This window comes from Elephantulus edwardii, unplaced genomic scaffold (genome assembly GCF_000299155.1).
Source record: "Elephantulus edwardii isolate Elephantulus edwardi_28Jun2011 unplaced genomic scaffold, EleEdw1.0 scaffold00083, whole genome shotgun sequence".
Classification (NCBI taxonomy): domain Eukaryota; kingdom Metazoa; phylum Chordata; class Mammalia; order Macroscelidea; family Macroscelididae; genus Elephantulus; species Elephantulus edwardii.
The window spans coordinates 4,798,892-4,824,924 of record NW_006399833.1 but is presented as its reverse complement, the minus strand read 5'-3'; the positions used below and the strand labels follow the sequence as shown (position 1 = coordinate 4,824,924).

The following is a 26,033-nucleotide window of genomic DNA, read 5'->3' as shown; positions in this document are numbered from 1 at the left end:
TGTGTTCTGTTGTGCATAGGGTTTTCAGAGGCCTGCTATTTCAGAAATGGGTGGCCAATCCTTCTTCCTAGTCTGTCTTAATCTGAATGTACCCTTTCTCATATATTTTGAGACAAAAAGTTAGTTGTCTGATCTTTTAATGATCTTTTTAAATTAAAGGAATGCATGTGAATAATTTTAAAAGTCAAATCCCTTTACTAGACAAAAAAAATCCCCAGCAATCCTTTCTCCCATTGATCTGTGAGTCCCACTCTCCAGTATTCTGGTATTTGCTTCCATTTTCTAATGATTTATTTTTTTTCTGATAGATCTTGTCTGTTTAGACATTTTCTATTGACTTTCTACTCTGGAAGCTGACAATTTAGCTCCCTTTACATCCTTCACATAAAGGAAAGGCAGTAATCCAAAGGAACTAGCTTCTCCTGGGCACAGTAAATATTAAAACCATAGATTCCAAGTAATCTAATAAAATGAATGGATGATAAGATTCTAGGGGTTATTATGTTATTACCTATGTAACTAGATAGATAGATAGATAGATAGATAGATAGATAGATAGATAGTAGACAGATAAATAAATGATAGATAGAGATATATAGATATATCAAGCCTTGTTATATATTACCTATGTGAGAGATCTCTCTATCTCTATCCTATCTATCTATCTATCCATCTATCTATCTATCTATCTATCTGTCTATCTCAAGCCTTGTTATATATTATCTATGTGAGAGATATAGATATATATGTATATAAAACTGTTATATAAAATCTGTGTGTTATATATGATCAAACCTTGAGAGGTTTGATGAGACATCCATTATGAAGATTTGCCCTGCTATTGTCCAATTGGACAATCTTGGGGCCCTTAAAAGGAGAAACAAGTGTGGCATCCATTTCCTACACAACATGCCTCTGGAAACTCTACGAACTTTGATAAATGACGATAGTTATAGAAAGGCTTCAGGCCTTTTGTTCATAGGGTCACTATGAGTCGTGCTCAACTTGAAGACAATCAACAACAACAGTGACATACTGCCTAATATGGCAGTCTGTTAACCAAAAGGTCAGTGACTCAAATCCACCAGCCACTCTGCAAGAGAAAGATAAGCAGTCTCCCTTGGCTCCCCATAAAGTACACAGGCTTGGAAAATGAATTGATCTGAATTGGACTCAACTCAGTGGCAAGTAGGTATGTAAGCATTGTGATCAATACTTAAAATCAGTTGCCATGGCATCTACTCTGCCTGCTCACATGTGTGCAGAGTAGAAGAACTGCATTCCACAGGGCTTTCAAGGTTATAACCTTTTGGAAGTTCATCACCAGACCTTTCTCCCAAAGTACCTCCGGTGGATTGAAACTGCTAATCTTTTGGTTAATGGTTGATTGCATAACCATTTCCCCTACAAGGCATTCCAGAGAGTTCTTATGCATCATTCAATAGGTAGATTGGGGTTTAGAGGCATCCAGGGTCCATTGGTGACCAAATGGATGACACTGGACAAGTCACTTACTGCCCCCCAAGCTTCCATTTCTTTTTAGATAATTAAATGACAATATGTTCTACATCTAAGATAGAGCAGTTGTAGGAATTGAGTATGTGCATGCTCATACAACAGAGTGTTTTGGCACGTAGTTTGTGTGACACAAATAATCGCTGCTGAGGTTACGGGTGAGGGTGTATTGTTGTTACTATTATTAGAAGCAGATCTTAACAAATTACTCAGTAATGTAAGTTTGGGAATTAAATGCTTGACATAGGCAACCAGAGTTTCACCTGGATTTATCAGCAGAATCACAAAGGGACATTCAGCCTGGGGCTACCAAGGAGGCTTTTGTTTTGCTTATTAAGATCTAGAAGTTCTTGTGCAGTTTAAATGAAGTCATTTGAATAAAGAATATAAGACACTGTATGACTCATATACAATGTGTACATTAGATAATACTAGGTTGATCTTGTCAACCTAGAAATAGAACATAAAAATCCCCAGAAGGACAAGAAGAATGAATCAGAATTTATCCTAGACTCACAGATCTTTAGAGAAACTGTTAAAATTACATATCAGTCAACTTACGTGAAGCTGTTAGGTTAATTCTGCAGGAACTATTACCAAGGCTGTTGACAGCTGTGCATTGGTAATAACCTTTTTCAAAGTTTGTCAGATTTCCAATAACCAAATTCCCAGTGGCTGGGTCTGTCAAAGCAAGAAATATATTTCAGATCTATTTTTAATCTATTGAGTACTTATCTGAGTATAGATGATGGCAATGTAGAACATCATTTGGCATCCACTACCCTCTCAACAGTGACCTCGCAAATCTTGAGAAGCCCTGGATTGAATTATAGCCCTTGGAACAGTCCTATATGTGGTCCATTTGGGTTCATACCTGTTTCCTCCACACCCACACCACCTCTACATCCAAAACAAGATACTTCCTAGAGGTTGAAGGGAAGACCAGACCACTTGTTGTACAGTCAGATAGGAACTGACTCATAGGTATTAATAGGCACAATACAATAGTCACTATGAGTACTGGACATAATTTCTAAGGAAATTATAAGACTAAGGGCCTGTAGAGAAGCAGACAGCATACTCATGTTTTCAAGGATCTGTTGATGGTTATACTTACCGAAGTGTTCTTTCACTGGGATGGCGTCTTCCCCCACAAGCTTATACCAGTAGTACACAGGGGAAGGTGTTCCAATTGTAGAGAAGCAAGAAAGAGAAACAGGGTGACCAGTTTCTGGCAGTCCTTGAACACTACAAAAGGGCTTGGAAGGTTTGACTGAAAGACAATGACAAAGAGTGAAAACCTTGCAGGATAGACAGCAGTCTGGCAATTGTAAGTTACTTTTTTCACTCTTAGTTTGCAAGATGTGTCTGTTTCTTTTAAAAATCTATGCAAACTTAAGGAACCCTGGTAGCATAATGCGTATTGTGTTTGACTACTAACGGAAAATGTTAGCAGTCCATTTGTTTCCTCATAAAGATTTGTTGTTGTTGTTAAGTGCCGTCAAGTCACTTCCAACTCATAGCGACCCTGTGTACAACAGCTCTGAACCCTGCTTTTTCTTGAGCCAACTTTATTGTCTTTGACACACCTACGCCCCATTTCCCCACTGAGTTAATTAATCTTATCCATAAGAGTCTTCCCCTCTTGCACTGTCCCTCTACCCTTCCAAGCATGATGTCCCTCTCCAAGGACTGGTCCTTCCTTGCAACATGTCCAAAGTATGTCAGACGAAGCTTCAGAATCTTTGCCTCCAAGGAGCAGCCTGGCTTCACCCTCTCAGTTTCAGAAACCCAAGGATAGGGGGTTTGGGTGTGAATATGAATTTATTTGGAAATTTCTGGCCAGGCCACCAGGTGGAAGCAAAGCTCTTCAAAACCAGGAACTTTCAAGTCACAAGGCAATTGAGATTTATTTGAAGATTGTTTTCTCCGTCTGCCTCCCTCTCAGATTCATAACTATGAATTTTCTCATTCCACCTTAAATATGCCTTTATCAATGAAGCCACATGTAAGTAAACACTAAATGACTACAAACATAGTTTTTAAAGGAAACAAGGACCCTTAATACATTGAAAATCCATCATTTCGTTTTGCTAAAGTCTTATTTTTTCCCCCTTTGCCTTTATGAGTCATTTTCTAAACATTCATTCATCTCTGGATGACATAAAATGACTGGAGAATTTGAATGTGCTGCTGTCTCTAATCAACAGGGAAAGCCCATTTGGGGCATGTGTACCAGATAGCACTGATATATTGGTTCATTCTTCATTCACCGAGCATCTGTTGAGTGCCGTCTGTGTGCTCAGCACTGGACCGAATCCAAACCCTGGCAGTTCATAGAGACCTGTCTGAGTAGATCTGCTCCTATAGGGTTTTCAAAGCTGTAATCTTTATGGAAGCAGACTGCCTCGTCTTTCTCCCTGAGATCAACTGGTGGATTCAAACCACCAACTCTTCATTTAACAACCAGGACCTAACCACTGTCCCCCTTCCCCGACCCCGAGCTCCTTGGTACTGGACTAGGCACCAGGGATCCAAAAGTTTCTTTTACATAGTTCTGCAGTGAAGTGGAAAGAGTGATGAGATATGAAGCTAAAATCAAGGGTTTAACAAGTGGTAGAAATTAAGATTGGTAAGGAAATTCAGGCTCACAGTATCCCCTGTTGAAGTCTGCCTTTATACCAAGAGTAGGTGGGAGTCATGGAAGGTGTTTAAGTAGGAGAATGATAATGGTCATTTTAAGATTTAAATGGATTGTTCTTATCCTGCCTGGGAAGGAATGGTGGTGAAAGAGAGGTAAAAAAGGGTGAGGGGAAGACAGATTCAGGAAGTATTAAGGAAGAAAAGTCAAAAAGGTAGTAACCAACTGGATATGAGGAAGAGGGTGGAACTAATGATGATTCCAACTACCTGATTTTTACACCTGAGTACCTGGTCTTGTCATCCTGAGAAAAAGGACACAGGAGGAGGGAAAGGTTTTAAGGAAAAGGAGTGAGTAGGATGGGATGTTGATGTGGTCCATTTGAGACAGTTTGAGGTGAGTCTGTGTGGTGCAGTGGATCACATAGATGGTTAGGACTATGCATATGTGAAGTGGCTCAGCATGGGGATTGGATTGCTGTTGTTAGGTGCTGTAGAGTCATGCACAACTCATAGCGACCCTATGAACAAAAGATCTGAACCCTGTTCTATCCTGCGCCATCCTCACACTTCCTGACACACAGCAGCCCATTGTAGCAGTCATGTGTCAATCCATCTGGTTGAGGATCTACTTCTCCTTCATCGACCCTCCACCCTTCCCAGCATCATGTTCCTCTCTAAGGAGTAGCACCTCCTAGCAACATGCCCAAAGTATATGAGGTGAAGCCTCATCATTCTCGCCTCCAAAGAGCATTCTGGCTGCACCCTCTCCAAGACATATCTTGGCCTCCAAGATGTTCTCTTGGCCGTCAATGGGATGTTCAGTGCTCTTCTCCAACACCACAGCTCAAATGCATTTTTTTCCTGTCATCCTTATTCATTGTCCAGCTCTCAGATGCATAGCTAGTAATATGAAAGACTATGGCCTGAATCAGATGCACCTTAGTCCTCAAACTGACATCACTACTCCTCAATAATTTGGAAAGGTCTCTAACTGCAGGTTTTCCCATTGCAATGTGTCTCCTTATTTCCTGACTGCTCATACCAAAGGTGTTAATTGTGGATCCAAGCAAGATGAAGCTGTTGACAGTTTCAATCTCCTCTCCATCCATCATGATAGCTTGCTAATAATGTAAATGAGGTAAATGGCATCTTTCAGATGGGTCTATGCAAATAAGATGTGTAGAATACCAATGTGGTAACCGGTCAGTTTTGCCATTTCAGCATGCTTAAATTGAGCCATAACAGAGGCAGAAAATTAGAATCCCTCACTAACATCAAGAAAGAACATCCAGATAACGCAGCACATCTTTTGCATTTGAAATCTTGACATGAACCAGAGACAGTGCAAGACCATGAGGAAATGAGAAGGAAAGGTGGGATGAGCTGAGAAGATGAGACAAGATAGCAGTGGCCACCCCAGCAGAAGTAGCGGGAACCAGAGATCAATATCAGATCAAACTGTGGACTCCAAGCCCATGAAGTGATAAAACCGGGTGCTTGCTGTGGACTGGATGTCTTTGAGCACTTGCCTGGGGAGCTAGGTCTGCTGACCTATGTTGCTAGAGCCAAGCACCTTTAGAGCCTAGGCTTATTGGCTGAGTGAGCATGCTCTGGGCACCTAATTGGTGGAGCTAAGAGAACCTTGTAATACCTGTTGGAGAGGGCAAAGTCCAAGGGTCAGAGGGAGAAAAAGGCCTGCTCATTTGGCATGGCTGTTTGAAGAACTGTATCATGAGTCATCCCTGATCCTGAATTGGAACTTGTTACTTCTCTAATAAACTCTGTAGCAGTGAGGATTGTTTGAGTTCTCTGTGACCACTGCAATGAATCATCAAACCCAGTTAGCGAACCAGTGAGTAGTATGAGAGAGATGGCTGGTGTTAGGACTAATAGAAAGAGTAGATTATAGAAACAGAATGTGGAGTGTGGGGGCATGTCTGACCTCATGAGGATCAATTGCCTGCTGCTATTGAGGAAGATTCTTTCCTTTCGTGAAGTTAATGGAGATGAGACATTGTCACTCCTATATCCCTCATACAGTTTTTGCAAGCTGCTCATGAGGAACCCTGATATCAGGCACAATGGATAACTCAGATGCTGACCAAAAGATGGCAGCTGGAACCCATTCATGGCTCTGTGAGGCAAAGACTTGGCCAACTGCTTCCCTAAAGGCAGTTCTATTCCATGTTATAGGGAATTGACCCCACACCACACAAAGACAATAAGCTGTTAAACACTTCAATGGAGAAGTCCTTTAGGAAGCTTGAGAATCTGATTCTTATTTTTCACTGCTTCATAGAGAGTGCTATGATTCCTACAATCTGCAATTCACCCCCTGATCATAATTTCTATATAAAGTCTTCTCAAAATATAGGTTCTGTAATTCTGGCTCAAATCATCGCTATCAAGTTGGAACCAGCTAATGGATGATCCTCGGATTTTTGAGGCTGCAGATTACAAGTTGCACAAGAAGAGATTGCTTATTGGAGAATGACAACAGTCAAAGACTTGCTATGGACTACACCACCAGAGCTCCCTTCATTTTAGCTAGTTAGACCTTAAATGCTTCCAGATTGCTCAACTCTCCAGCTATTACTCAGTGTATCTACTGCAGTAGATCACAAGTAATACACAAGTCAGGGTCCACATGAATATTGGTTCTGCAACTTTTACCTTAGTGTATTTAGCCAAGTTTCTGCTCTTAACCAAGTCTCAATTGAGGTGAGTCTATAAAATTTGAACAAGAAATTACCTAACTTACAGTTAGATATAACTTACAGTTAGATAAAATAATATATATAATGCCTTGCAGGGGAAACTGCTTTTGTCTGTGGGTGGAACTAATGCCTGCTGCCACATTCATTCATTCATTCATTTCTTTTTCCCTGCTGCCACATTTTATAGCCTGTGGCTGAAAGTAATCTTCCATTGATTTCTGCTGCAGTCACCCATCCTGGACTCTTTCACACTCCTGCACATATGAGTGCAAAGAGAGATGGATCTAGTTGTTAGCTCTTTCATGGAGACAATTCACTATCTCTACCTTTTTAAAAAAAAAAAGTTGAATGTTTTATTAAGTTGTTTATTTTGCTACAAGGCTGTTGCTTCAATGTAAAAAAATAGCACCAGCAAAGGTGGCAAAATTAAGACAGTATTGTTCTTAATCTGACAGTGGACAGCTAACAAAAACTTATCATTTCTAGTGGAAAGTTCGCTAGGTATTCTGACCCAAATCCAGGTACAGATGTTAACAGTAGGTACTAATGATATCAGACTTAAGATATCAATGTTATCCTTGAACCCATAATTTGTAGAACTGTTCTTACCACATGTAAATGAATAAATTCTGGATAACTAAAAAATCACAGAGTAATGTGAAGGAAAGTATATATTGGCTTTATTTACGCATTATAAAGTTCTTTTCTTCCAGCAACATGTCATTTCTGTTTTCCACTATGTTTTGCTAAAAGCTGCTTTAATTCGATCCCTACTAATTTAGGACAGCTATGCCTGGAGTAAGTTGTTTTAAATGACTTCTTTTAGTGGTTTGTTTTCACTCTTCAAGGGATTTTATGTATTTTTCATAGGCTTCTTCACTCATTAGTTCATCAAGTTCTGAAGGATTACTCAGTGTCATCTTGATCAGCCAACCGTCTTCATAACAAGACTTATTAACAAGTCCTGGGTTTTCGGAAAGAGCTTCATTAACCTCTTGTCACTTCTCCTGATAAAGGAGAATAGAGTTCACTAGCAGCTTTAACACTTTCCAGAGCACCAAACTCATCTTGTTTGTTCAACTTTGTCCCAACTTCAGAAGACTACAGTAAACAACATCTCCCAAAGTTTCCTGTGTAAAACTGCTGATTCCCACTGTTCCAACTCCATTTTCTGTTGTCACCCATTCATGTTTGTCTGTGAACTTACGCACTGAGAGGCGTAGAGCCGGGCAGGGCTAGCGGGGCGCCAAGAGCGCATGCGCAGGCTGCAGTCTCGCATACTCCGCGCGGCTCACAGAGCCATGTTCGCTTCTCTACCTTTTAAATGGACATTTTGGTAATTAAAAGAAGTATTTTCCCCCTCAGCTCTTTGTATACTGTTCCTTGCCATTGATTTTGTCAGATGGGAACAACTTGGAGGATTTGCTGACCCTAAACTAATTTATTAGTCACAAGTCCATTGCAATGTCTTTTTTTTTAATTTTTTTAACTGTCTCTTGATTGAGATGTAGTCATTTTTTAAGCCCCAATTGTTTAAGATGGAGATTTTATGGCCTTTACAGCAAAAGACACCAATTTGAACAGGAAACGAAATCGAGATGGTGCTGTCCCATCACAAAGTCAGGCACTAGGGTTAGATCTAAATTATGGACAAAGGCTTGGAATGACTTGCACTTATTTTTCAGTCTAGAATCAGACTTGAACAGACACTTTTATACTGAATATTTTTGTCCTTCTGCTTTTACTAACAAAACCCTTAAAGAATTCCTTTCAACAGCATCCCAAACCTATCTATTTTCTAAAACTATGGAGACAGAATTGAATTGACATTTCATCCAGTTCAAATGCCTAGGAGAACTTGGATGTATTCACTGGCAAAGCCATTGCTGTTTCCTTCCCCTAAATTGTGCCTTGGCACATCAAGCCCTTTTCTGCTTGATATACTCTTCTATATCTTACAACATTTAGTGCAAAAGTAGCTTTCTTCCATAAGCTTTGTCCCTTTTTCCTTGGACAGTTTTCCCTTGGGCTCCTCTAGCTCTCCTCTCTTGCCTCTACTCTAAGCTTCCATGTTATATATCTACCTTCCTCACTAAATTTGAATGGTAGAAGGACTAGGACACTTTCTATCTCAATTGCGTACCGTTGGAACATTATCTATTCATCTCTGTTGCCTACCACAGGAAGCTCTGGTGGCCTAGTGCTAAGGATATGCCCTGCCAACCCAAAGACATGTAGTTCAAATCCACCAGCTGTTCTATGGCAGAAAGATTGACAGTCTCCCGTGTGATTTACTGCCTATGAAAACCAGTTGGAGGGTCAGCTATGAATTGGTTCTAACTCGATAGTACATAATAACAACATTGTTTACCACAGCAACTGGCAGGTATGTTTAGGGTTTGTTGAATGCAGCCATGCATGAAGAAATAAATGCATAGGATCACTTATCACTAGGTAAGAAAATGCTTCTGAAAGATATATTGCGGGGAAGAGTCATCTTTAAGAGCTGCCAACACCTTCCTCCATCATGGTGTCCCTCAGCTGCCTATCTCAATCATTTGCCAACCTCTATTTAAGGCAAACAGAACAACCAACCATGTGCAATGAGACTTGAGAACTGCAAACAATCTCTGCCAGCTTTAGACAAAACTGTCAGTCTTGAACATTCCAATAGTAGAAACACATACAACTGGCTGTTTTGATCTAGCTCCCCTCTTTCCTGTGACATGCACACATGGCTCACAAGCAACAATAACTAAACCAGGTCCATTTTGGGTTCCTTAAAAGTGGAAATCCCTAGGCAGGAGTTTCTGAGTGGAGCAGACAGTTAAGCATTCAGACCACTAACTGAATGGTTGCCGTTTCAAAAGCTTTCAGAGGAGACACAGAAGAAAGGTCTGGCAATCAATCAGCTTCTGAAAGATTTTTTTACACTCCCCATCCAATTTTACTTTTTGAGTGCACTTCTACAACATATATTTCTGCCATGAGTTGGAATCAACTCGAAAACAACTGGTTTTCTTCTATTTAAAACTAACAATTGGTTAATTGCTAAAAGCTTGTTAAAAGCTCTCTTTTTTCCTCCAGACATTATTATTATTATTAATAATAATCTTTAATGATAATTTACAGAGATTTTGGATTTCCATTCATTCATTGTTGTACTTTTCTCAGTGTCTACCCCTCCCCTCCAGTTTGTTCTTCTCTTTGAAAAGTAAAAGAAAAATTCTTTCATTGTTATACAATCCCTCCCCCCAAGTGCACTCCACTATGCAGCCTTCGTTCTGGACTCCTGTCGTGACAATAATATCTAATCATATATACCTTTAAAACAGTTCTCTCTCTCATCAATGAAATATACATAATTTATCCCATCTTTCTCAGTCTTCCCCCCACCCCCAACCTCTATGTCAGTCTCATTTTACAACAGTGGAACTATGCAGTATTTGTCCTTTTGTGATTGAGATATTTCACTCAGCATAATGTCCTCCGGGGTCACCCATTTTGAATAATATTGCATGAGTTCCTTGGTTTTCAAAGCGGCATAGTATTCCATTGTGTGAATATATCACAGCTTCTCTATCCATTAGTTTGTTGATGGGCACTTAGGTTGTTTCTTGTGAACAAAGCCACAATAAACATGGGTGTGCATATATCTACTTGGGTGGAGGTTATGGTTTCTTTGGGGTATATTCCAAGTAGTGAAATTTCTGGGTCAAATGGTATTTCTATTTGCAACTTTTTCAGAAAGTGCCGTTAAAAGCTCTTTCAACCATCCCTTCAGAACTTGCTGACAGGAACTAAGCTTCCATTGCTCTCTCACAGCCAAAGGTAGAAAGGAGCTTTGGAAATGACCGTGATTTTGAGCTTCCATAAGGACCGAAACTCTTATCTCTCCATCACCATAAACCTCATAGCTCCACAAAGCAGACACTCAATAAATAACCACTGGTAGAATAATAGAATTACTCCAAATTAATTTTAAGAGGGAATAAGTCTTACCTAAAGTTATATATTGAATATTTGCACATAAATCCATTCTCATCACTGCCTTCAAGTATTGTTGCTGTAGTTATGTGCCGTCGAGTCACTTATGACTCATAGTGACCATATGTACAACGGCCCTATACAACCTATGTACAACCGGCTCTATCCTGTGCCAACTTTACTGTCATTACCCCAGTCACTGTATTAACCCATCTTATTAATGGCCTACCTTTCTTTTTCCGTCCCTCCGCCCTTCCAAGCATGATGTCCCTCTCCAAGGTCCAGGTCCCTTCTTGCAACATGCCCAAAGTATGTCAGAAGCAGCCTCAGAATCCTTGCTTCCAAGAAGCAGCCTGTATAGTCCTTTCTATAAGCGGCATTTACAAGTTGGGTGTTTTTTTTAAAAAAAAAAAACCACTTATTTTTAGTAATTTTCCTTCAGTCATTAATTCACTTATATATATTTAATTTCATAACAGTAATTATTATATAATGCCATCATTTGCATCCTAATCGAAACCTTGTCTCACATACTTTGGGCATGATGTAAGAAGGTGCTAGTCCTTGGAGAAGGACCTTATGCTTGGAAGGGTGGAGGGTCAGAGAAAGACCCTCAACAAGATGTATTGGCACAGTGACTGTAGCGATGAGCTCAAGTGTGTTGGAGACAGGGAGGGTGACACAGGATAGGAAGGGTTCAGATCTGTTGTTCATAGGATCTCTGTGAGTCATACATAGCTGACTCACATAACAATAGTAGAAACCTCATTGTACTATTTCTCTTCCCCTTACCCTTTCATTCTCTAATCTCTGCTCCCTCCCTGCCCCTCTTGTCACTTCTGGTCAAATCTCCATAGTTGTTTCTATCTGTGGATAAATCTTTATTTATTCTTTCCCCCCTCCCACCACTTTCTCTCCTTCTCCCCTTCCTCCTCTAAATTCAATCTGTTATGGCTGTCCTGTTTCTGATTATTGATTGCACTGCCCATTACTGTCTAGCTGTCCATTCATTCCAGGTTGGAATTGCTCCATGTCTATTCTATTCCCGTTCTAAAAGGGAGCCTTCTGACTTTATACAGAAAAATAATTTAATTGTAGGAGTTTGGACAAGACGTAAGGAGAGGTATATAATGGAAGTAGAGTGGGGTAAAGTAGGTAAAGGCCCTTCTGTTATTTTTTGAATGACACTGAAACTGTCTCCCAGGTAAAACTGGCTTTAAATGGAAATTTCCTTTAAAAGAATGGCTAAAAATAATCTAGTGAGAGTAAGAATTGTCCTGTCTTCTCTCATTCCACCCATCAGAGATAGAGATCCCTGAATCCCTGGTCATCTACTATTTTCTATCACTGTGACATCTTTAGGTTGACAATTGTTCCAACATGTTTCTTGAGTGACGTCTCAGTCTTTGGGTATGGGTTGATCTGGTAATATATTCCAATTTCCCTGATAATAAAAGACGAAGGGAGGATATCGCAGTGACTAAATTGAAACCATAACACACTACCCTGGCTCATTCAGTGTCTCCCAGAAGAGAAAACCAGGGAAAAAAAGGTCCTTACCTAATACACTGACACTGATGGTGCCTTGGTTTTTGCCAAAAACATCTGGTGGGTTGGTAACATCACAGATGTAAATTCCAGTATCTTCTGGTTGCATATTAGAGATGGTGATAGATGCATTACCTGGTTGGGAGGACCCTATAATTCGCTCTTTAAATCTCTTATTGACTTCAGCCTGTCCATCTTCATAGTAGTAGATCTAGGAAAGAAAAAAAAAATAGACAGTTATGGGAAATAAGAATTGGGAATACCCAGAACTAGGTAAGCTATCTAGACGTGCTCTATTCAATTTTATCTTCTCTGATAACAGAATCCCCCCACTACTGGAACCAGGTCTCTGTGGCAGTGATTCTCATGGTCATTACCTTACTTGTGTCTCAAAGTAGCTCTGTGATATCATAGGGCAGAAATGATCATCTTATAAATGAGTAGAGTGCACTCAGTTCCTAATCCTGATTGAGATGCTTACTTGATGAAAGTAAACTTACTAAATAAGACACAAATGCCAAATGGGAAAACTAAAACTAAAACCCCTCCACTTATTGATTTGTGACTATGTTGTCTTCCCTAAAAAAAGAATGTTTCTTCTTTGATATACACATATTTCTTTTTTTTTGCACTGATTTTTGTGTTTCTTATGAAAAGAAATAGGAATGAAGAATAAATAGTGACTGTGAAGAAAGGTGGTCTCCATTTGGGGTGGGGGTTGACGGCCTGATTATCAGGAGCTCAGCTTGAGGATGCTGGGGTCCAGCCACAGGGGTGGACTGGGGGGGGCATTCTAAGTCATCCTTAGGTTGTAGGAGAGCTAGATACTGCCCCATGCCTCCCTGTTACTGTCCCCTGCCCAATATGGCATTCTCCTGAATGTCTCCCGAGGCCTCCATAAAGTTCTGCCCTCTTGATACTCTGAGCAGCACAGTTCATAAACACAGCTGCCTGAGCCTTCAGCAGGGAAGGTCCTGCCACTTGCCCCATTCCACAGTTGAGGAGATGCTGACAGGTGAAGCCCCAGCAGATGTTCCATGCAGAGCCCACCCCAAAGCTTGAACTTCCACCCGCCTATCAACCAGCCTCCTCCAGGTGGTGATGGCTCAGCGGTAGAAGTCTTGCTTTCCCTGCTGGAACCCTGGGTGCCCTCCCTCACCTGGTGCAGTGACCACCTGTCAGGAGGCCTGTGAGCTGCTGGGTGGGGTGGAGCAGAGCTTCCAGACTAAGATGGGCTAGAAGAAAAGCCTGGGGATCGACTTGCAAAATCCAACCGAGGAAACCCCTGGGGGTCACAAAGATCCAGACCACCCAAATGGACGCCATAGCTGCTACCAAGCCCGCCTCCTGCAAACTCGAGTTCATTCTTTTTGTTAGAAAAGTGACATATTTAAAAGGAATAATGTCCCAGGAAAATAATTTGGTCTACAACAGCCCTATACCCTGATCTATCCTGTGCCAATCCCTACAACCTGCTTTGTGATAATGAACAGGTTATTTCATCTCTTCAAGTTTTGGTTTCAACATCTGAAAGTGAGGAACTGGAGCAAGGTCCTAAAAAAGTATGAAGACACACTCCCAAAGAATGGGTACACAAATTGATTTTAAGCGGATGTTAAAGAAATGAAAATTTAAGAAGCTTAATGTGTATTAGGGAGATCTTGTAGCCTAGTGGAAAAGAGCTGCACCACCAACCCCAAAATACCTGGTTCAAATCCATCAACTGCCTCAAGGAAGAAAAAAATGGAGGGTCAGATATAAGTCGGTACTCATTCAACAGCAATGAACAACAACAGTATGTATTGGAAAGAGACATACCTAACACATTAAACCTGTGACTCCATAGATACTATTCTAGGGGTGAAACTAAGGTAGACATTTTTAAGATTAAAAAAAAACATAGCCCCCTCCAGTAGGTTTTAAGGAAAATATCAGTTAGATCCACTGTCTAAGGATAAATATATGAAACAAACTTTCTCCCCAGACAGGCTTAATTTGACCTACCAAACTAAAATAACAGTATTAACTCGAGGTACTCTAGTTAGAAAAACTAAAAACCTCAAACTCCTTCGGTTTCAGTTAGAACTGACTTACAGCTGAACGTCCAGTGGGTATTCAGAAGCTGGGAGGAGATTGTCCATCTTTCTCCCAGAAAGGTGTCACCTCTGGCTTTAGCAGCACAACTCTCTAACTATCTCACAAGAGTATTAAATAATTCATAATTCAGGTGGAGCACAGTGATGACAAATGCCACAAGCATGATACCAAAGCTTGGGCATCACTGAATCCGGTGAAGGTCCTTTCACAAAGCATACCATTTCTGCACATACTTTGTTACTTTCATATAAATGTGTGTGATGCAAAGAGATTATTGTCTTATTATTCATAAAATTGACATTACCCTAGTCCAGTGCATCTAATTAGTATTTTCATAAAATCTAGAAAAAACTGGCCCAGAGAGACTTTTTAAGCAGACAGACTAAAAACTTAGCATTTGCAATAATTCTAGAACCCAGATCCCCCAATTCCTGCATCTGTCCAGTATTTTTTCTACCAATACAAGAATAACAGAGGAAAAGCAATCAGAAAATCAAAAGATAGAATCTACACAAAGGCACATATATTCTTCTTTAAGCGGTAAGTAAAAATATTTTTAAACTAAGGCACAAAGGTGGGCTTTAGGGGGAAACGCAAAGAAACGAATATACTTAAGGGGCAAAACTATATCCTTCCTCTGCTTTTTCTAACATCCACTTGTTTGTGTTTTCTTACCCTAAGGCAGCTCATTAGAATTCATCTATTCACAGTTACTGAAATCACAAACTTTTGCTCACGAAAGATCTTGTTCGTCTTAATCAATCTCCAAAGCCAGTATTACTAACTTAAGGTATGTGGATGAGACAGGAGGCCAACTCCTTAAAGATCTATCACTTCCATTTAGGTCAATACCAACAAAATTCAGATTTCCATTTCACTACCCAGGATCGCATTTGTTTACTTCCTAAGAGAAAACGTGAAGTCTTGTTGATTTTTGCCTAGAATAGATACGGATATTCACCTGAAAAGCTCTTTGAAATCTGAACATCTGGTCACTTCCCCTGATTTCAGTAAGACTATGGAGAGGGTAGCTCATCACAAGGACATACACACCCAGTTCTGCTAAAGACTCATAGGAAATCCCAGAAGATCTTGTTTCTGCAAAGATCCCAGGGCCAACATTAGTGTGTTTTTGGCTAGGACTAGGACATGGAATGAGCTCCCTGGTAAAGGCTTACAGCTGGAAATCATGGTGAATAGAGTAAGCAATGAGATTCTGGACCTCTAACTTAAATATATATATCTTCACTATCGTAGCTCTTCACACAGAAGTCTAATCTGTGCCATCTCACAAACGACACCAGGGATAGGAGTAGGGTGAGGGAGAATGACTGGAGATCTGAAAAGGGATCTCTCTTGGTCCCTCTCTGGATGCTGAGTAAGAAGGAAAGTTCTTAGGGTTTGGCAGAGATCACACAAATAAATGGAGGGGCTTTCTGTTAGGGGAAGTTCCTTGTAAAGAAAAAAAAAAAACAACCAAAACCTTTCCCTGAAACTGCTTATCTAATCACACAGGAAGGAATGTAACTTGGCTCCAATTTCCACAAAAGACTAATTCATTTAAAAAATCTAAGCAGAACAATGGCTGAGCCCAGGCCCCTGACCCCGTGTGGCTTGTTCACTGTTCAAAGAGGGAATATTGTCCATTTAATGATCAAAGCAATTGAGGATCAGAAGTCATAAATATCCAATAGGCCACATTCTTTGGGGGTGGGGCCCTGCTTTAAGAAAAGCTATCCAAGTGTTGCCTTAGGTGGTACCTGTTAATTTTTGATCCACTAGCCCTTTGTGGCTGAGTGCATGGCAGACCACCACATCTTTCCCCCAAGGATCTCTCTATTGCTGTGGTGATATTAGAGGCCAATGTGTAGAGTTATAACAGCACATTAGTTATAAGAACTCTAAGGTTAAAAGGGTTACACAGTTTGGTGGGTGGAGGGAGGGGGGAGAAGGAAATGGGAAGGATCTAAGTGAAAAGATAGGGTAATGATGGGCAAGATCCAATGGTGATTAATTTTCTAAAACATAATGCATGAGAATGATTGTTAGGGAATACAATGTGAATGAAGAATAGTGTGAAATACAATGTATATGAACTCTGTAAGCAAACCAATGATAACAATTTTAAAAAGCCACACCAAAAAAAAAAAGTCTTTAGAAACCAGCTGGATATTGGAAATAAGGTGGATAGCGATATCACTGTGAAGAATGAAAACTGTGATGAGCTGGAAAGCAAATGAGAATAACGCATTCTAAGTATACAGAAAAACCAACAAAAAATATTGTGCTGGCCTGCCCAAGCACATTCACTGACCAGATCTGGCTCAGAAGCATCCTGGTTGCAACTTTTGATTCATTCTTTTCTATTATAGAGAAAAGGTCCAATAACACAGCTCCCAATAACAGAGGTGATTTCCCCAAGGTCACACATGAAATTTACAGTCAGATATAGACTCCAAACCTGGTTGCCATAGAGGTCATTAAGATTCTATTCATATTCTTGCCTTAGGCGAGGAATATGATCTCCTAGGCAACCTTCCCCTTTTGGGGCCGTTCCATCCCCCACTCCAACCCTTTTCCTGCCAGTTGGCATGAGGATTCTCAAGCTGAGCGAGTTCACCACTCGATGCCTACAATGCTTGCCAGATGCAGTGGCAGGCCACTTTTTTCTCTGCATGGCAGCTGAAAGGCTTGTGCTATGCCAAGCTCCTATTCCTATGAGGCCATGCATCTGGGAGCCAGATTTGCCCAATAAGAGATCTTTCCTCAGTTTTGCGACACTGCTCTCTAAACTAGGAAGCTGGAATGTAAACAAAGAGTGTGTGTATGAGGAGGGAGGTGGAATTAGTTTGCTTTCTGTTTGAATCTGGGCTGGAGTTACAAAATGCTTTTTAGCATCCAAAGCCAATTTGCCAGGTTCCATCTGGGGATATGGAAGGCATGGAAGTTCAGAGAACAACATCCATTCTTTTCCTTTCCAGTTTCTAGCCTTTCTGTTCCACTCATGAGGGGTGTAGCTGTGTATGCAGGGCGTGGGGTGGGGCAGGGAGGTATAGGGAGGCAATGGTTTTAAGCCAATAATTATCTCTGGAATGATCTAGGGAGATTCAGATTACACATGGAAAGACTATATAACACACCAAAAGAAAAACTGTTCTGTTTGCCAACTATCCCCTTAACAGCCTGCCTGCCATTGGCTATTTGAGTTTAGGTGAAGGTATAGAAAGTCCTCCTATACTTTAAATATATTTCCTTATCACTAGTTCCTGTCTTAGCATGAGATTAATTTATCAGCTTTGGCAAGAGTCTTTGTTGCTAAGTGCTATCAAGCTCACCTTGACTCATAGTGACCCTGTGCACCACATAATGAAACCCTGCCCCATCCCTGGCCATCCGGACAATCTCTGCTGTGGTTAATCCCACTATAGTCACGGTGTCAATCCTTCCTGTTGAGGGGCTATCTCTTTTTCACTGGCTCTCAACTTTTCCAAACATTATATATCTTTCTCCAGGGACTGGCCCCGCCTGACAACATGCCCAACATGGCCCAAAGTTGTGCCATCCTTGCTTCTAAGGAACACTATGGCTGCATTTCTTCCAAGATAGCTTTGTTTGTTCTTTTGACAGTCCATGGTTGTTGTTAGGTGCCATCAAGTCAAACCCAACTCATAGCAATCCTATGAACCCTGCTCTATCTGGTGTCATCCTCATCATCTCTAATATAATATCAGATATCTCTGATATCTCTGTTATGGTCACTGTGTCAATCCATCTTGTTAAAAGTCTTCCTGTCTTTTGTTGAACCTCTACCTTCCAAGGTACGATGTCTTTCTCCATGGCAGTTCATAGTATATCCAGTACTCTTCACCAATACCACAATTCAAAGACATCGGTTTTTCTCTGCTCTTCCTTACTCATTGTCCAACTTTCATATACATGTGAAGCAATTAATGAATGATACTCAACTTTGAGAATTAGAATTCACTTTGATGGGAATGAACTTTGGTGGGAGAAGGACGGGATGGAAAGGCCTGGGCATGTTTCTCAATGAGGATGCTACTGACATTTTGGAAAGACAAAACTCCTGTTTTGTGGTCTGTTCTATGTAATTTAGCATGTGTAGCCAGAAAATGTTGTAATAGAGTAGATTCTGACTTGAGACCCTATAAGACAGGAGACTATCTCATATAAGGGTTCCAAGGCTGTCAATTTTACTGAAGCAGACTCCTACATCTGCTCCCCCTAGCATGGCTGTTAAGTTCAAACTTTTTAGTTAGCAGTCAAGCACTTAAGCTACAGCAACACCAGGCACTCTTAGCACGTGCAGCCACCACCCACTAAATGCCAGTAATGACTCTCAGTCATAACAATCAAACCAATACCTCTTCCAAACATTTCCAAATATCCCTGAGGAGGTGGCAGCTCCCCACCTCCCTCATTTGGTAAGAAAAGTGAGCCCTGGTGGTACATTGGGTTAAGCACCTGACAGCTAACTGAAAGGTCAGTGGTTTGAAGTCACCAGTTGCGCCACAGGAGAAAAATGAGGCTGTCCACTCCGATGAAGATTTACAGCCTTGGAAAACCCTCTGGAGCAGTTCTACTTTGTTCTGTGGGGTAACTATGCATTTGTATCAACTCAAAGACAATGAGTTGGGTTGGGTTTTTTGGTAGAGGTCAAGCCATGGTGACTCAGGATGATAGAAAGAGAATTGATGCCTTTGAGCTGTGGTGCTGGAGAAGAGTATTGAATATACCCATGGACTATAAGGAGAGCAAACAGGTTCATCCTGGAAAGGGTGAAACCAGGCTGCCCCTTGGAAGCAAGGATTCCGAAGCTCCATCTGATATACTTTGGGCATGTGGCAAGGAGGGATCAGGCCTTGGAGAGAGATGTCATGCTTGGAAGTGTGGAGGGACAGTGTAAGAGAGGAAGATTCTCGATGAGATGGGTTCATTGAGTGACTGGGGTAATGAGGGTAGGTGGGTCAGAGATAATAAGGTTGGCACAGGACAGAGCAGGTTTCAGGGCTATCTTACATAGGGTTGCTATAGGTCACAAGCGACTCGATGGCACATAACAGCAACAAGCTATGATGGGGATCTGAGCAGCTAGAAAACATGAAGACACTAGATCCTGGGAAAGAAGCTGTCCAAGCTATGTTTGTGCTGGGAAGGTGAGAACAGCAGAGGGTCCCTTCCACTATAGGTAGCCTAGAAGATTCAAGAGATGCATGCTAGGCAGGGTCAATGTCTGTCCTGACAACAGGCAGATGACATCTCTGACAACTTGAGTGAACCTGGAAGCAATAAGTTCAATAGAGGGGCACCAGCTAGCCTAAACTCCATGCTAGCCTGCCCAGCTCAAAATCTAGAGGTTTCAACAGAGAGGCCTTACTGAGGGACGGACTATTAGCAGCTGTTTGCTTATCTGGGATGAGGATTCCTCAGAGAGGAAGAACATACTAGTGAACATTCTGGTGCCCTGAGACTTGTGGGAAACTTGTGCAGTCTCTATTCATCAAGAAATTCCCTTGGATGGGTTGGTCAATAAGAAATAACATCATCCTTAAGGTTGAGAAAAAGAAGTGTTCAATTCTCTTTCTCCTTAACACCGTGCTTTAGGGAAGGACATGATGGTCCATGGCAGAAGCTAGATACTGCCCAGCTAAGGGGAAACAATAGATCTTCCTTGGAGAGGGTGAAACCATGTTTCTCCTTGAAGGCTGGGATTTTGAAATTCCGTCTTACATACTTTTGGCAGTAAGAGGGTCTAGTCCTTGGAGAAGGATATCCTGCTTGGAAGAGTGGAGGGACAGAACAAGAGAGGAAGACCCCAGATGAGATGGATTGATAGAGTAACTAGGTCAATGGGGTAAGTCATGTGTTGGAATCAGTGAGACTGTCTCAGGACAGGGCAGGCTTCAGAGCTGTTGTACACAGGGTCGCAGGTGACTTGATGGCACTTAACAACAACAACAACAACGGCAGCATTAAGTCTCTGAACCTTTTGCAGGTGGCAGAAAACAATTCCGAGAAGGCAAACGATGGTCCCAGTTTTGCCATGGGTTTATCCTGGCCTGGACTGCTACCAAACTCAGACCTTTCCAGTCCACCCTCAGATCAAGTGCCATTGTTGTAGTGATTTTAGGAGTATACCAATGGGGTTCTAGTAGTACATCAATAGATGTTCTTACCTGAGAGGTCCAGCTACATCTTCCCCGAGCATCTCTTGAAAACGCCATATTTAGACACTGACTGACTGCCTTTTTCTCCATACTCTCAGTATTGAGGCACGGGCCGTGCTGTGTTTGAGCAGAAACGGGTGGATCTGAGAGCCGAATATGATATGGTATATTGCCGCATCAACCCAGGAGTTGGACTAAATCATTCAGCGGTCACCCTGGCAACATCTTACTCCTGTATGTCATAGAATTGTCTCATAGCATGGCAGTCTGTTTCTAGTATCCCTAAAGCATCCCACTAACAGTTCCTAGACCGACAGACAAAAGTTTGAATGCATGGAAGTGCTCAAGCAGGATAAAAGCCAGAAATGGAAGCCAGATCCCATTTTGAAAAAATGCCATCTCAACCAAGGATATCTGAAGGATAATAAAGAAGGAGGCCCAGACAGAGAAGGGAAGTCCCTCTAGTCACAGGATGAGTAAGACACAGAAGGGAATGGACAGGGGCCGGAACATTCTCCCAAAGTGCAGCTACACTAACTGTACTCTGTTGGACTGGGTTCCCCCATTGTATCTCTGGTACACCAGAGGCACAGATGGGACAGGGTTGTGCCAAATCATTCTGGTACCAGCTCATATTCACTGAATGCTAAACAGCTTTTCAGGCTCCTAAGTACCTCAGCATTGTTCACAGGGTCACGATGAGTCAACAACAACAACAAGAAGAAGCACTCGACAACTTATTTCATCAACTTGTTTGCTCTTCACCATAAAATTATGAGGTGGGTAAACAGTCCCATTTTAGAAATTAGAAAACTGACCTTCGGAAAAATTTACTTTTCTTAGCCAATAAATGGCAAAGTAAAGAATACAACTAATATAAATTAGAGAGCTTTCACTGGGGCTCCAAATCTGGCAGAACAGAGAGAAGCACAGGCCTGTGAGGCATGGGGTGGGGGAGAGGGGAGAAGCTCCATTTCTCTTGCCATAGAGACCTAAAAAGACACTTCTAATGGAATCTAACAGAGGCAAGCTAAAGCAAGACCAGAAACGAGGAGGAAAAGCTGAACTCTGTGAGGTTGTTTTTTCCCCACTGTCTCCAAGCCAAGAGCTGGCCCTGTTTCACCTTGTCCTCTGTGCAGCCAAGAAACAATCAAAACCCAAGTCTCATGCATCTGGAAGAGCATCTGGAATGTCTTAAAAACCAAGAGGACTGCTGCTTCAAAGCTGTGCACCTTCTTCAATTTGGGTGTTCCTAACGAGCAGATATTTTAAATATCCACTTCCTAAATCACATGCTTCTGGAAACTCTATGAACTTTGAGAAACGACCATAGTTACAGAAAGGTTTTTTTGTTCATAGGGTGGCTATGAGTTGTGCTCAGCTCGACAGCAATCAACATCAATAATCTGGACCTAACATTTTAGAGAATAGGGCAAGTGGCAAGAAACTAAGCTCTTCAAGAAAGAGCTAATTTTTTTTAACTGTTCCTTAAAAAAGTGTTTCTAAGAGGTATTCTGAGCACTTAGCTCAGTGACCTATACCTTTTGCATCTGCATATTCAGATTTAGAAAAGCATCTCCAGATTTAGAAAATGACCCTTTGACCCTGCAGCTGTCAGAGGAAGCATAGGATAGATAGATAGATAGATAGATAGATAGATAGATAGATAGATGATAGATAGATATGATAGAGACTATATAGAGATAGATAGATAGATGATAGATGATAGATAGATAGATAGATAGATAGATAGATAGATAGATAGATGAGAGATAGATAGATAGATAGATAGATAGATAGATAGATAGATACTTGTTTTGTTTTCTTTTTAACTCAGCCTTGCCTAGTCTGGCCTCTAGGCAGTTGAAGATAAATTGTCTCGAGTACCAAGCATAAAAACAATATCAAAGCATACTGGCAAATCCTCTCTACATTCAGCCCCTGTTGGCAAAACGAGGACTTGCAAGCAGAGATAATGAAGATGCTGATAAATGAGTCAGAAAAATGACCATAAAAGGAAAAATACAAAGCAGCAGTCAAAGGAATGATTTGACTTTTTATTTGAATCCAACATAGTAGGTCTTGGGTTGGAGTATTTTAGGTGATGCAAATACACAGGCTTATTAATGTTACAGGGAGTGCTGGTAGACTAGTAGGTGAAGAGTTACGCTGCTGCCAACCCAAAGGCACATGTTTTGAATACACCAGCTGCTCCTTCGGAGAGAGACCAATAATCTCCTCTTGTATAATTTGCAGTCTCTGAAAACCCACTGGAGGGTTAGCTATGAGTCAGTTCTGCATATATCAACCACTAATGCTACTCTATTAATTATGATGATAATAATGAAGATTATGATGATGATGATAATAATAATAACAACACTGCCTATGAGAGAGAAAACTTAGAGGGCTTTATCTCCCCCCCCAAGTGTTCCCACATGCATTATATAGTTGGTTCCCCAGGAGAAATGTTAAGAGAGATAAATCAATGTGGTTTGGAAAAGTTTAATGCAGTTGAATTGGGCCTAGAAAAGACAGGGTTTGAGTTTGTAGAAAGGGGGAAAGTGAACTGAGTAGTCTGAGGAGACTCAGGAGCAGTATTACTGTCCTACCATATTTTAAAGAAAGGTACAGAGAGATTTAAGTATTTATTCAAAGTAAGCAATTAAAGTAAGATCATTTAACTCTGAGTAGTAGTTGTTGTGTACCATCAAATAGGAACTGACCCATAGTTGACCTTCCAGTGGGTTTTCAGAGAGATCTGGTGGACTAGAAATGTGTACCTTTGTGTTTGAAGTGCAATGCCTTACCACTAAGCCAACACAACTTCCTTTGAGTAGGGGGTCATGGTATTGATGGGATCTCCTCTTTCGTGATGTTTGTCATAAATGAGTGTTCATTTTTCTTTTATTCATTGTTGCACATTTTATTCCTCCCCTTCTCCCAGATCACCTCACAATGCACCCCTTATTCCAGACTGTTCTCACATATATATAATTCATAATCATATACTCCATTGAGACAGTTTCCCCCCTTGTCTGTTCTAATGATAAATGAGACCTATGTTTAAGACCTATGGAAAAGAGATTACTTCATGTAGTCAGAAGATCAATAACACACAGAAGTGATACCAGATAAGACATGGTTTCTCCAAGCGAATAATCTAGTTCTTCTTTATCTATGCTCCTGGGTCTTCCCAAACCACTCAACTCATTCCCCCTTTATTTTTCTACAAACCTAAACTCTTTCTTCCAAGGACTAACTCAACTTCATTCAACTCTTGCAAACTACATTGATTTGCCTCTCTCTTAACAACCTGTGATGGGCCATGGATTCTTTTGAATTTCAAAGAACATATACAGCCATGCAGATATATATGTGTCACACACACACACACTTTTGAGTATGTGATTTGAGTACTCAGGATAATTTGAAGAAGGGATTACTTCTCAAGGCCAAACAAAGAAAATCTGGGAAGTAAGCAGATTGCATATAGACTTTCCCTCCTCCTTTGACTTTCACCCACCCTCCTCTTGCAAGTTTCTCTCCAAGACTACTCATCCTATTCCATAGCCTCATGCTACCCTTGGTTACACAGGGCTTGTTATACCATGACCCTTCTCCACCAAGCTGAGGAATCTCATTCTACTAAGACTAAACTTGATCTCAATACTAAGTTTGACATTTAACTGTAGATCAATTAGGACATGCATTTGAACTGGAGTCTTCCAGAAATAATAATCAAGGAGATATTTGAGGAGGAAAGCCCTTTTAGAGGCAGTACTGATTTCACCTATGAGGCCCATTCTTCTCTACCCTGTTGTTGTTAAGTACCATCAAGTTGCTTTCTACTTATAGTGACCCTATGTACAACAGCCTTGAACCCTGCTCTATCCTGGGCCAACCTCAGTGTCTCCAACACACCTATGCCCATTACCTCAGTCACTGAATCAATCCATCTGATCGAGGGTCTTCCTTTCCTGCACTGTCCCTCCACCCTCCCAAGCATGATGTCCCTCTTCAAGGACTAGTCCCTCCTTGCAACATGCCCCAAGTATGTCAGATGATTCTTCAGAATCCTCGTCTTGAAGGAGCAGCCTGGTTTCACCCTCTCTAGGACAAACCTGCTTGTTCTTCTAGCAGTCCATGGTATATTTAAGACTCTTCTCCAGCACCACAGCTCAAAGGCATCAACTCTCCTTTTATAATCCCTAGTCATTGTCCAGCTCTCTGAGACATCTCTTCCCTAGAACACATCATATATTTAATGTTGGCCTACACAGAACTGAGATAATATGCTATACCTGAATATGAAGAGAAAACAAAACCCAAGCGACTAAGATGATGATCTTCACTCAACAGCTCTCTTCCCATTCTTAATCTGAAGTTGTCATTGGCTTAGTAGTTCCTCAGACATGAACCCCAACAATTTCCAGTCAAAACTACCAAAAAAGGAACAACTTAGGAAAAAAGTCCTTACGGAAATTGGCTGCGTCTCCTTTTGGAAGAAGAACCACTGGATGGTAAGCTTGTCCCTGGAGGCCACAGTGGTTGTGTAGATACAGATGAGAGTGACATCTGAGCCAACAGTCACATTGACAATACTGTTTGGGATGGTCACTTGTATCATAGTACCTTTACCTGAAAAGAGAATAATCAAATGTCAGTAGGATACATATTTCTGATGTGATGTTTTCCTTATTATTATAAAGCACTTTCAACAACATCTGGCTTAAGGAATCCAATGTGAAGAAAAGATAGAATAAACCATATAGGAAATTGGAGTGAGCAGTAGAGAATAGGGGTTGATTTTGTTGCTGTGTATCATCAGTCAGAACCAACCCATAGCCAACCTTCTGGTGGGATTACAGAAGTAGTAAATTGTACGGGAGGAGACTGTCCATCCTTCTCCTGCAAAGCAGGTGGTGAATTCGAACCAGAGGTCCCACCAAACTATAAAGATATTCAAACGTTATGTGATGATGAAGTAATACTACTAAATTGGGAATTCCTTCTGTGTAAGGAAGGACTTGCACTGAGGTATTCAAAGAGTTTCAAGGGACCAAGTAAAGAACTCAACTACAGTGAACACCTATCTCAGTTTGTCCAAGACAGTGGATTCCAGGGGTGTGAGATTTTCAGTTTTAATACTAGGGAAATCTCAAATTTTGTTAGAATGTTCAGTGCTAAAGCCAGGAATGTCCTAGGCAAATTGAGATGAGGTGGCAAACCTAAGACTATTTTAGAGGCTGTAAATGTGCAAGGAGTTGGAGTCAGAAAATCAAAAGGGCAGAACTCGCTCAGCATATCTTAAGCTCAAGGAACTGAAGAACAAATTCAA

The 26,033-nt window shown here is 41.0% G+C and overlaps 1 protein-coding gene across 1 annotated transcript in view; it reads right to left on the bottom strand.

Moving 5' to 3' along the window:
- The window catches only part of VSIG1 (V-set and immunoglobulin domain containing 1), a 65,071-nt gene that overhangs the window by 12,490 nt on the left and 26,548 nt on the right, over positions 1–26,033 (bottom strand). Inside the window, 4 exon segments of the mRNA XM_006889948.1 lie at positions 2,077–2,196; positions 2,633–2,788; positions 12,423–12,621; positions 25,173–25,333. Coding sequence (XP_006890010.1) covers positions 2,077–2,196; positions 2,633–2,788; positions 12,423–12,621; positions 25,173–25,333 — 636 coding nt within the window.